We start from the raw sequence: 12,969 nt of genomic DNA, 5'->3' as shown, positions 1-12,969 counted from the left end.
CTTGAGGTCAGAAGTTTGAGACCAAGGCCGGGCACGGTGGCTCAAGCCTGTAATCCCAGCACTTTGGAAGGCCGAGACGGGCGGATCACGAGGTCAGGAGATCGAGACCATCCTGGCTAACACGGTGAAACCCTGTCTCTACTAAAAAAATACAAAAAACTAGCCGGGCAAGGTGGCGGGCGCCTGTAGTCCTAGCTACTCTGGAGGCTGAGGCAGGAGAATAGCGTGAACCCAGGAGGCGGAGCTGGCAGTGAGCTGAGATCCAGCCACTGCACTCCAGCCTGGGCAACAGAGCAAGACTCCGTCTCAAAAAAAAAAAAAAAAAAAGAAGTTTGAGACCAGCCTGGCCAACATGGTGAATCCGTCTCTACTAAAAATACAAAAATTAGCCAGGCATGGTGGTGGGCACCTGTAGTCCCAGCTACTTGGGAGGCTGAGGCAGGAGAATTGTTTGAACCTGGAAGGTGGAAGTTGCAGTGAGCTGCGATTGCACCACTGCATTCCAGGCCGGGTGACAAAGCGAGATTCCATCTCAACAAACAAACAAACAAACAAACAAACAAACAACAAATAAACCAAGCCAAAACAACAAAAAACCCCACAAAAACAAAAAAAACTCTAGAATTTCAGCCACAATCCAACACAAAAAAAGTTACTTATAAAAGTTGTTTTGAAATTAAAGAGTTTATACTAAATTAACATTTGTGAGGAATCGAATTATGCTTCTTATTTTGAGGGCAAAAAGTAAATGTTAAAAACTGAATAATTCTATGTTATATGAACTACATTTTATAACATCTTTCCCCAGAAATCATTACTTATTTTTACTTTTCACTGACCCATACCATTGGGAATTACCAGACACTGAAAATCTTTTCTCTTTTCAATGAGTTTATTTTCTTCCAAGAAAAAAAAAAATACGTATCAAGATATTACAAATAGGTCTGGTAACTTCAGGTGAATATTATACTTATGAAAGTTTATGCATCTTTTATTCTTGTTTTCACTTATTCATTCTTGGCCAACATTTACTTACTCTGTCATCTAATTTACTTATTTAAGCAACATGTAGTACCTACTACATGCCAGATTCTGCCAGTTCAATTACTACCTTTTGGATACCAATTTACAAGGGTTCCTTGCAAACCTGAACTGTCTACCTCTGAAGGATACCTGTATTCCAATGTCTACCCAGTCTTCTGATGACATTACTCATATACCTCCTCTCTCCCTTTCCCCATGATACAGTCATGGCTGTAGCCTCTGAGAAGTCAGGTGGAAAAAAACATAAAAGTGATATTAAGATGCTCTTTTGGCAGGCAGGACAAAAAGGGACCTTTATCTTTCTTCCACCAGATCAGCTAGTAAGGCCGGTGCTGAGAATAGGTAGTAATAACTATGATTTAGCAATAACTATGAAACCAATTTATTTCCCAAAAGAAACGTAGGGCAAAGATAATCAACCAAAAATACAAAGAGGAAATAGAAATTTGCAACAAAAACATCCCTGCGGAAGATGCCAGTTTATAGAAATAATTGATCCTCTACTCTCACTCATATGGTACTTACTTGCCATCTGTGTCTGATGTAGCTGCATAGTGCAGGGGTGTGCAGCCTCTTTCATCAAGGTCATTCACACTTGCTCCTGATCCCACAAGAGCAAATAGGCACTGGTAATTGCAGTTGGCAGCAGCGTAGTGCAGTGGAGATCTTTTGTGCCCAAGTTAATACAAGGAAGATAAAAGCAAGAGACATAACTAGTAAACAAAAGCATAGCTGACTCTTACTCCTTCCAGTTACAAATACTGTATTTACAGTGAGACTTAGACTGCCATATACTAAGTCTTGTGGAGGGCTGGACATAAAGCTAGAAGAAGAAAGCAAGGTGGCAGAGAACCTTTAAGTATATGAAATAAGATGAAAATGCAGTTATTTCATCGCCTCCAGGCAGTAACAGCAATCCCAGTCCCAGTCCTTTGAGTGACTTTCAAATAACCTTCATATTCTGCTCAGAAATGTGAAAACTTTCATTTTAAGAAAGTTTCCCCTACATTAATAAAAATGTTCCACAGTACGGAGGTAGCAACTTCTATCCATGTCTAGAAGAGGAACAAAGGGTAAGAGAAAAAATAGAAGAAACATTCAAAAAAATATAATTAACCCTGAATTACTTTCAATCCTCTAAACTCAAAATATTTTTCAGGAGCCCTCTGTTATTTGTAGTATAGAATGCCTGAAGTACTAACATTAATATAAACTGGATTAAAGTATAATTATAAAAGCAAATTAGCTATAAAAATATTGCATTCCAAAGCCAAACAAAGTGATTTTTTTATTTTTGTGGGTCATTAGTTCTTTCCATTAGGAGGCTTATGAGAGCAGTCTGTTCTTCAAAGTAATTATGGTTTCAAATAGTTTTTATTTTCTTCTATTCATTTCTGATTTCCTACCATGCATAGTTCTTTTTACTTCTCTTCTGCACTGGTTCTATCACATGCATTGACATATATTCACACATTTTCTTCTGACATACACTCTTCCCTCTCATACACCTTGCTATGTATAATTCTCAAACTGTTGACCCACATAGTTTTGCTTATACTGTCATCTCTTTCAAACCAACTCCAACTGCCTTCAATTCTTTCCCATATGGTTCTAATGAACTCTGTGTCAATTCCTACTCTAAGTAACTTAACAGTAGTAGTTTGAAATACTGCTACCACAAATTCTTAACAATGAGGCCTGCTGAATGACTACAAAGACTGTCATTTCACAGCTGCTTTCCTGTTGTGAAATACTTAGTGGGATGTGTGGATATATGTGTGTGTGAGATTTATATAGAAAAGGAGAAAGAAAAATTATACGTATATATTTATAACCTATTTCCTCCCTCTTACTACTGCTCTGGAACAAGATACGGGCAGTAGAATCCCTCACAAAGAAACGACTTGAAGAAAGGAGAACTGTATCATTATTTTCTAGGTATTGTGAGTTTCTTGAAAAAAACATAGGTTCTATGGGGCTTTACATTTCCACAGCCATAATTATTGGACGGAGAGGAGTGATATCAAGTATAGAGGCATTTACAAGGTCAAGGCTGTGGTAGGAACTCAAGAAGAAAACTGTGGGTGAAAATGAGTATTTGGCAGTTATTGACTTTAGCTGGGACTCTCAATGAATCATGATCACAATGTACAAGATGCTAAATTGTTCAGTTAATTTTCAGAAGCCAGTTAGAAGGTCAATCAAGTTATTAAGTAAAAATAGGCTTCATAAAGAAACTATATCATACCCTACCTCCCAAATTTGTCCTTTTTATTAAAGTCTGCACCAGTATTCAGCAGAAGGTTTAGGCACTCCAAATTCCTATTGAGAGAAAACACAGTTAGAAAACTTAATTGACAATGATTTTATAATGAAATCGTTAGGTTTAAAGAAGAATGAAAGCCATGTTTTTATATGAAGATAAATGTGACAAAAATGACATGATTTACATTCTATGAAGAATAAAACATTAAAATTCATCTTATCTAGAATTTAGAAAGTTATATACTTACATATTGGCACACTGAGGAAATAACATGATTCATGTTGTCATTGTTTAAAAGGAAGATCACATTTGCAAAAGACACTCTGAGGAGGCTTTAGGAAACAATATGCTTATAGGTTGTTTTTTTTTCTTGAGACAGAGCCTCACTCTATAGTTCCGGCTAGAGTCCAGAGGTGCAATCATAGCTAATGGCAGCCTTCAACTCCTGGACATAAGCGATCCTGCAAGCCTCAGCCTCCTAAGTAGTTAAGCTTACAGCTGTGAGCCACTGCATGAGTCCGGTGGGCTTTCCCTTATCTTTTCCTATACTATGACTGTACCTTTAGTTAATATTGGAGGAAAAGATATAACTTAAGTATTTCTATAATTTAATTGTATAAACCTCAACATCAAATTACTACGTTACAATGAAAACTGTAACTGCCAAGCAATCAGACACTCAAGTCTGTTGTCCCTCTCTCTCCAGGCAAGTTACAAGGAAGATAGGTTTTAACTGGAAGGTTCTCTGGTGACCTTGGAAGAATAAGGAAACCAGTCACATGCTCACAATCCATCTCTACAACTTAGACTGCGCTGGTGTACTCTTGGTTCAACGTACTTGTGCTCTGAAATCACTGAAAAATTTTAAGGAATTATCACTGAAAATAAAGTTTTTGCAAAATGTCCTTTTGAGAAATCATAAATTAAATGGCTTATCACAGATCTAAATTATCAGAAGCATTAGATAAGAAGCATGTTCTAGGGACCATGAGTTTTAGCTGAAGTTTGTTGCTCATTTGAACCAACTGCCTAATTTTCCCTGGTGGTACTATTTAAAAACTTAGTCCAAAATCTTCCAATCTCAAACTTTCCTCTTCCTAGAAGAGGTAAGACACACCACAAAATGAACATTTTTTCCGGAAAAAAAAAAAAAACAACAAAATTTAAAACAAATCTACTTAAAGAGTACTTGTTTATTTAGAATATTCCCAGTATTTTGATGTTCTCATCTGAGAACATACTTTTTAAACAAACAATTTTATTAGATTTTTTTCACTTATCCAGGAATTATGTTCTTTTATAGAAGGCAGTATTTCCTTTTGTAGGTTTATTCTCTCTCTCTCTCTCTCTCTCTCTCTCTCACTCACTCATAACCTACAACTTGGCTGGAATAAGACGAAAAAACGTATTCTGCCACCCTGGACCTTTTTTCGCAAACAACTCCTGTTTTGTTTTCTATTTTCTGGTAGCCCAGAATTAATACAAGAGGAACAAAGATAAGAGAAAACCTGCCAAGACCAGCTATCTTTTTCTTAAAGAAATAAAAATACTATTAACATACCCTCCAGCTGCAGCTGCATGTAGACAAGTCCTGCCAAAATCATCTGGGGTATCTATATCAAATCCTACAAGAATGAATACATCTTATTTATAACAGACATATTATTTTACACTAAAGAATTATGTCATGAAATGTCAAGAATCACGTCCTCCCCTCTAATCCCAAACAAAACTATGGGTTCTGAAGTGCTAGGGTGCCTGTTTAAAAGCAATAGGATACAATGGAGTATTATTTAGCAATAAAAAGAAATAAAGTACTGATACTGATACATGAATAACCCTTGAGAACATTATATTAAGTGAAACAAGCCAGTCACAGAAGATCACATGTCAGGTGAGTCAATTTATAGGAACTGTTCAGAACAGGCAAATTTTATAGAGATGGAAAGTAGATTAGTGGTTGCCTAGGGCTGAGGGAAAAAAAGAAATAGAGATTAACTGCTAATGGTCTTTCTTTAACAGGGGATGAAGAGGTTTTTTTGTATTTTTTTTGAGACAGAGTCTCACTCTGTCTCCTAGGCTGGTGTGCAATGGCGCAATCTCGGCTTACTGCAACCTCTGCCTCCTGGGTTCAAGCGATTCTCCTGCCTCAGCCTCCCAAGTATCTGGGATTACAGGTGCTCGCCACCATGCCCAGTTAATTTTCGTATTTTTTTTTAGTAGAGATGGGCTTTCACCATGTTGGCCAGGCTGGTCTTGAACTCCTGACCTCAAGTGATCTACCTGCCTCGGCCTCCCAAAGTGCTGGGATTACAGGCATGAGCCACCATGCCAGGCCTGAACCCAACATCTTCTAAAAGGGGTTATTAAATTATCCATACTGGACCCATCTGCATGTAAATTTTTAAAAAGGATAAAGAGACCGTCTTAAAATTTTGAGGGGTTTGAGGAGACATACAAAAGTCTGCAAAGGTTGCCCTTACCTGAAGAAAGAAGTTTTCTGCAGCAATCTGAAAAGCCGCTTAAGGCTGCCAAATGGAGGGGGAACATTCCATGTATGCCACGCCTAAAGTTAAAAGAACAGGACAGTATCTTCATTTTAATACAAGAAAAATACAATCAGTTAAATACATTACAAAAAGACCACTTAAGTGAAAGATAACTAAGAGTCAAAATGTCTAACACTTTGGAGAGTAATTTGGCTAAAGGTTGATGGTAGGCATAACTTATTACCCAGCTATTTCTCTCCAAAAGTCGGGTTTTCCACCTTCAGCACTACTGTCATTATGGACTTTGCTGCGGAAACGTGAGAAGCCATTCTGTGCATGCAGGCTTACAGGCTGTTCAGCAGCATCCCTGGGCTGTACCCAATGGATGTCATTAACATTAACACCTTCCTCCCCAAATTGTGACAACCAAAAATGTATCTAGACATTTGCTTAGAGAGTAAAATTCACTACCCTGTCACCCCACCTTTGAAACATTTCCATAATGCAATATGTTCAAGAATATTTATTGCAGTAATTCTGTAATAGTGAAAAACTATAAGCAACTTGTATCTGCAAATAAGGAGAATGAATATACTGTGAAATCCTTATCTGATAATTCTATAAAATAAGTGAACTAGAGCAACTTGTACAGATGTGGAAAAAGGCCCTAATTTGTATTTAGATGGCTAAATCAACAAGCTCACGTAATTTTTTTGGAAAAAGTTACAAAACAGATAGGTGCAGTAACACACCATTACAGAAAGTAAAAAAGATTTACAATTTGTTAATGAACACATGTAAATGTGATACAAAGAATGATAAACATAAATTTAAGTATAGTGTTTCTTGCAGAGCATTAACAGGAGGACTCATCTTTCAAACAAAATATTACAATAGGAACTTTAATATATAAAATAAATAAAAGTAAACTGTTCTGACAAAAATGGGGGTGGGGGTAAGAAATCCTTTGTAGGATTCCAAGGAATCCCTGAACTTGGCACAGCACAGCCTGAAAACTATTATCTACAGATGGTATTTGGATGAAAAAAAAGCATTTGGCACATACAGCTTTCCAGGACTTTTAAGTACATCTAGGTTAAAAATAAAGAGATCACAAAAATTAACAGCTCTGATCAAAACTGCATTATTACTCAAAGTGAGAAAGAACTGGGTCTGTAAGACACATAAAAATACACAGGCTTACCAAATGAAATTGTATTTAAACATTTTAACCTACCACTTTGTCAATATAAAAGAAAGTTCAAGAAATTAATACAATATTGAGGATAAAATCCATATTTCCACCTAAAATATCTAGAAAACTGCAGTTCACTTCCCTTTATGCTTGCCTGCGTCAGTTATCAACACCTCAGCAAGTACTTACTTTGCCGTGTCAGCACCACTTGTAATAAGAGTGTTGATCAGCAGCTCATGGCCATACCGTGCAGCTATGTGCAGAGGAGTATTTCCATTCTTATCCTCACAGTCGATTACAGCTCCTGCAATACAGGACTTACTGTCAGACATTGGACCATATAAAGATCAAATCAAATCTACTACATGAAAAGTAATACAAAATGCTATTCACATACAAACTAATAGACATAGCAATTTTAACTAGATTTCATTCATAGCTGATTTATCGGGCCAGGCAATGGATTTACAGCTTTTATACTTAAAGCAATTGTGTGAATTAAGCATAAGATTTCAGTAGATTTTTAAACTGACAAGAGGGTTCTGGGGTCCAATAACTCTGGAAACTACTGCATTAAAACAAAATTAAACACGTTTCTTTAGAGCAATACTTCAGAGCTTTAATGTGCATACTCTTTGTCATCAAGACTACATGCAATGCTTCAAAAAGTAGTGGATCATGAACCTATTTCAACTTTTCCCCTGCAAGACCATAGCACCTACTATCTTGAGGATAAGTTTCTTGGAATATGCCTTGGAAAACACTGATTTAAAGTAATATACTTAAAAGTTCTTTTGATTTAAAAGTTTAGCTTGCCTGATATTAATTTAAACACAAAAGAATACAAAACTCAGGAAATTACAATCCTGAAAACAGTCGCAGATACTCAACAGGGGAAAATGATAAATATATAATGTATATACAGAGTACACACATTAATATATAATACAAATTATGGTAGAAAGTAATTTTCTATTTAGCAATACTGAAAAAAGCTAACACTAATTGCTGAAGAAATAAAATAATTCAGGGAACCAAAACAAAAAACCAAAAGTACGAAAGGTACAGCTACATGGTATTTTATACTCTTTAATATTTTATTTTCATGAGCTCTGAAATCATATATTAAAAATACACAAACTGCGATGACAATTTCTCAATACCATTCATTTGGTGGATGTTTTTACTACATTTAAGAAAAAAAACAAAAAACAAAAAACAAAACAAAAAAAAACCAGAAATACTTTTTACCACTCTGGATAATGGTTTGTGATCGGGAGAATCTACCGTGGAGAGCAGTCATGTGTAGTGGGGTTTTCCCATCTTTACTCTGGGGGAAAAAAAAAAATTACTCACTCTACTATATCCATAATATGTAATCCTTAGTTTTACTTTGAATACCCTCTTGCATCTTTATTTTTATAACTATTATACAAGAATTAAGTTTAACTGAGGCCTATGGAGGTAAAACAGCTGTTCAAAATTAGGAATTAATTTTTTTAGCATGTGTATCATAAAACACAAATATACAAAAATTCCATGCTTACAGTATAAAAATTGGGAGTGGGACAGTAAGGATGTGTCTCCCAAGTTTCAGATTCAATATTTCACATTGTTCCAACATTTCCATTCTAAGAAATTCCGAATCCCTCCTCGACCAAGTAAAAGTGAGTATTAGAATTAACTTTGTGAATTTGTGTGGATACATTAAAAAAAAAAACACAAATGATTTCAGCCACTATAATTAAAACACTTCATATATTTGTTTATAGTTATATGTACTAAATATTTTCTCAAATCACTTAAAATAATAACTCAGACTGGCTGCACACATATATATTTCATGTGGAAGTTCTAAAGGAGTTCCAAATATGAACAAAAACAATCCCTGATTTAGGTTATTTTTTCTTCTGATTAGGTGGTGTCTTTTCTTTTCACACCTGGAAAGCCAAAGCCAGAGAATCACATGAGCCCAAGAGTTCAAAACCAGCCGGGGCAACTTAGACACCATCTCTACAAAAAATAAATTAGTCAGGTGTAATGTTATGTGCCTATAGTCCCAGCTACTCCAGACAGTTAACCAAAACATACATGTTACCAATGCAAAAGAAATAAACTACTTAGCAGCTTCCTAAACTCACAGCAACATTCAGCATGCCTTCTGTGTAGGTACTAAAATGGAAATGTCACAAGTATCCTAAGTTTATGCTAACACAGTACAACGCAGATATTCTTTAAAAATCCTCATGTCATAATAATAATAATTAGAACATCCTAAGTATCTACTTAAGTGTTTGATTCCATAATATGAATTTCTCAAGTAAACAAGCCATCCGATTGGCAAGCAATTTTAGAGAAGTTCTAATCTTTTGGAGGCAGTATGAGAAAGGAAGGAAAAGAGGAGAGAGGATGCATGCATGCACAGGTTCTGGAGTCAGAATAACCTAAGCGTGAATCCCAGATCTCCTACTTACCACAAGCAAGATTTTGGACAAGTTGCCTAACTTCTTTGTGCCTTCACTTCCTCAACTGAAAATGAGGATAATACCATCTACATCTCATTGGTCTACTGTACAGAGTAAATACAATAATCTTTGTAAAACACTCAGAAGCACATTAGTGCTTCTCAGGATATATTTGTTTTATCATTATTTTTTAATGTACCAGTTGTTATTCGTTCAACCAGAAAAAAAAGGGGGGGGGCAAAAAGCATCTTGGCAGAAAGGATTCTCTTTCCAAAATGTTCCATATAGGATATATCCTAATTTTTATTGTTAATATTTTAGCTACAGCCCTTTTTTTCTTTTCTCTCTCTCTTTTTTTTTTTTTTTTTTTTTTTTGAGACTTACTCTGTTGCCCAGGCTGGAGTGCAGTGTGATCTCAGCTCACTGCAAGCTCTGCCTCCCGGGTTCAAGTGATTCAGCCTCCCGAGTAGCTGGCGTGTGCCACCATGCCCAGCTAATTTCTGTATTTTAGTAGAGATGGGGTTTCACCATGTTGGGCAGGCTTGTCTTGAACTCAAGATCTCAAGTAATCCACCTGTCTCGGCCTCCCAAAGTGCTGGGATTACAGGCGTGAGCCACCGCGCCTGGCCTTTTTTTTTCTTCCTTAAAGAGATGGGGGTCTTGGTCTGTCAGACAGGCTGGAATGCAGTGGTGTAATCATAGTTCACTGCAACCTCGAACTCTAGGGTTCAAGTGATCTTCTAGCAACAGTGTCTGGAGTAGCTGGGACTATAGGCACATAACATTACACCTGACTAATTTATTTTTTGTAGAGATGGTGTCTAAGTTGCCCCGGCTGGTTTTGAACTCTTGGGCTCATGTGATTCTCTGGCTTTGGCTTTCCAGGTGTGAGCCACCATGCCTGGCCAGCTATAGCCAATTTTTACAGACATAAGAAAAAACATAGATTCCAATGACTAGAAGGATAACAAAAATAAGGGGAAAACAAAACAAAACATAAACCCTCACAACTCAAAACAAAACAAATAAAAACTTGTAATAAAAATTTGATTAACAAAATGATGAAATTTGGAAGATATTTAACTATAGTTAACATTTATATATATAGCATGTTTCAGGCACAGTTTTAAGACACTTCATATGGTCAGGTACGGTGACTCATATCTATAATTCCAGCACTTGGGGGGGCCAAAGCGGGAGGACTGCTTGAACTCGGGAGTTTGAGGCTGCAATGAGCTATGACGGTGCCACTGCACTCTAGGCTGGTCAAGAGTGAGATTGTCTCCTCACCTCCCTTCCTCCTAAAAAAGCAAAACCAAATCCACTTCTTATGTGTCATTTAATCCTCACAACCCTATGAGATTGATACCATTAATCTTGTTTTACAGATGAGGAAATATAGGCCCCAGGGTTAAGTGATTTTACTAGGTCTCATAGCTAATAAGTGATGAGTCCTTTATTTATTCTTTTGTTTTAGAGACAAGGCTTGCTATATTGCCCAGACTAGACTTGAACACCTGGCTCAAGCGATTCCCTCACCTCAGCCTTCTGAGGGTAGCTGGCACTAAAGGCACACACAATTGGGCCTGGTTAGAATCCTTTATTATAAGCCTATAGGTGACAGTGGATCAACATTTTTACTTTCTACATTCTGTTCATAAAACCTATTCTAAGTGTACAAAGGAAAAAGATTCGGATTACCAACTAAAAAGTTTGCCATACGACATGTTAGGAGGGGAGAAAGCACAGTTATTTCTCTCTGAATTGGAGAAACAACGTGGAGTTTTCTTCTTCTTAATCACCTCAAATCATTTTAGCAGAAAACTAGGAGTATTAAGAAAAAGAAAGAAAGAAAAGAAAGAAAAGAAAGAAAGAAAGAAAGAAAGAAAGAAAGAAAGAAAGAAAGAAAGAAAGAAAGAAAGAAAGAAAGAAAGAAAGAAAGAAAACAAAAACCAAAAATTAGATCTACAAAAATCCTAATGATTGATCTCACAGGCAACCAAAAACAGTAACTACAAGCCAAACATTTCACAGTATGTTTTTAGGTTTAAACTTCAAAACAAGCATTTGGTGCATTTTGCTTAGCTGACCAAAATCTATTCTTAAAGAAGAACAATGTGGGTGGGAAAACATGTGCATATAAATAAAACAATCAGTGCAGTAAGGTTCATGTCAAGCAGTTCTAAAAAACACACCTATGCTGCTTTATAAACCTGATTCATTTTACCTCTACCACTTTGTAGGAAAATGAATTTAAAACCTTAGAAACTCAGTTATTACAAACTTAAAGTCACATTCCAATTTCTAGTCATCTATAACTTGATCAAAGTCAGAAACAACAAAATAGAGAATATAGTGGGAGGAAAAGATTAAGCAGGAAGAAAGAGATAATGTGGTTAAGAATATGAGGGTTAGCAAATCAAATTTTTATAATAAGGGGCAAGTGTCAAGTGTCCCCAAAGTCAATCAATAACTTAATAACACTGATTTTACAAACATAAAAAATACAGGTGTCAGGAATGAAATATATTCTTGCTGGTTGAAAACTCACAGCTACCAACATATTGTGTGTAAAAGCGGGAAGGGACCTGAGAAATCAACATGGGAAACGTGTTTCAACAGAATTTGGCAATAAAATAATTGGACAATTGCATATAAATGAGATGTCATACACCCTTAGGTGAAGTTAAGACAACTTTTGTGACATCTATTTTGAAACCAACATCACAGGCTGTTGTTGCCTTCCAATCTACTTAAATATATCTTAATCCCTTTGTTAAAAAAATTCACTTGTCATATATGAAATTCACCACTGAGTTTTCTAAACTATTAAGGAGGTAACTTCAAATAGGACCACTGGTTTCAGCATTTTACTCTAAGTGGGCCTCTTATAGGACTGATTCTCAATTCTACATTTCAAAAGAAAATACAGACTTAAAAACAATCACAGGTACTATAGTCACCTACGTAGACACTAACAGAATCAAGTGATTCATTATCATCAAATTATATTAAATATTCATGCCAAAATGGCAGTGCATAAAACAGGAAGCCCAATGTCTAAAGACAGCATCATGTGAACTAAAAAATGCACAGTAGCTGATGACACCGGTAAAGTTCCATAATTTCCATAATACTAACATACAAAGATGATTTTACCTACATTCACTATCATAAACAGGTCTCACAGAGACTGAGAAAACTTGGTGACGTTTGCTTTTGAAAATGTTAAGATAATTCCAAATTTTTTATTTTTGAAATAGCCTAACTTTCATTAAAGAAACATTACTGCGCCTTTGAGGAAAAAACTAATTTTTCTCCTCACAAGGGTTTAGATATTTTTCTGGGCCCTAATTATCCAAAGTGCTGGAATTCTTCAAATTAAAATAAGCAGTTCAAACTTGTAATAAATAAACTTTCTAGTAATTACCTAAACTATAAAAAATGTTACTAGGTGATTTGACCGAGACCTAAAAACTTATAAAAAGATGGTTTAGCTTTAATCATACT

The 12,969-nt window shown here is 36.0% G+C and overlaps 2 protein-coding genes across 17 annotated transcripts in view; one reads left to right on the top strand and one right to left on the bottom strand.

Annotated features, from left to right (window-relative positions):
• BTD (biotinidase) overlaps nucleotides 1-6,428 on the top strand; it is a 114,156-nt gene extending 107,728 nt beyond the window's left edge. The window contains exon 4 of the mRNA XM_030933605.1: nucleotides 4,017-6,428. Within this exon, the coding sequence (XP_030789465.1) occupies nucleotides 4,017-4,043 (27 nt within the window). The 3' untranslated portion in view covers nucleotides 4,044-6,428. The remainder of the gene's footprint in view (nucleotides 1-4,016) is intronic.
• ANKRD28 (ankyrin repeat domain 28) overlaps nucleotides 1-12,969 on the bottom strand; it is a 192,388-nt gene that overhangs the window by 41,088 nt on the left and 138,331 nt on the right. For all 16 annotated transcript variants that reach the window (XR_004058276.1, XM_030933529.1, XM_030933535.1 and 13 more), the window contains 6 exons: nucleotides 8,246-8,324; nucleotides 7,184-7,298; nucleotides 5,794-5,876; nucleotides 4,872-4,935; nucleotides 3,298-3,366; nucleotides 1,570-1,710 (listed from right to left, as the gene is read on the bottom strand). Coding sequence is in view for 15 of the 16 variants with exons in the window: in XM_030933529.1 (XP_030789389.1) it covers nucleotides 1,570-1,710; nucleotides 3,298-3,366; nucleotides 4,872-4,935; nucleotides 5,794-5,876; nucleotides 7,184-7,298; nucleotides 8,246-8,324 (551 nt within the window). In the remaining variant the exon portion in view is untranslated. The remainder of the gene's footprint in view (nucleotides 1-1,569; nucleotides 1,711-3,297; nucleotides 3,367-4,871; nucleotides 4,936-5,793; nucleotides 5,877-7,183; nucleotides 7,299-8,245; nucleotides 8,325-12,969) is intronic.

Source organism: Rhinopithecus roxellana, chromosome 1, assembly GCF_007565055.1.
Source record: "Rhinopithecus roxellana isolate Shanxi Qingling chromosome 1, ASM756505v1, whole genome shotgun sequence".
Taxonomy (NCBI): domain Eukaryota; kingdom Metazoa; phylum Chordata; class Mammalia; order Primates; family Cercopithecidae; genus Rhinopithecus; species Rhinopithecus roxellana.
This window is presented reverse-complemented; position numbering and strand designations above follow the sequence as displayed.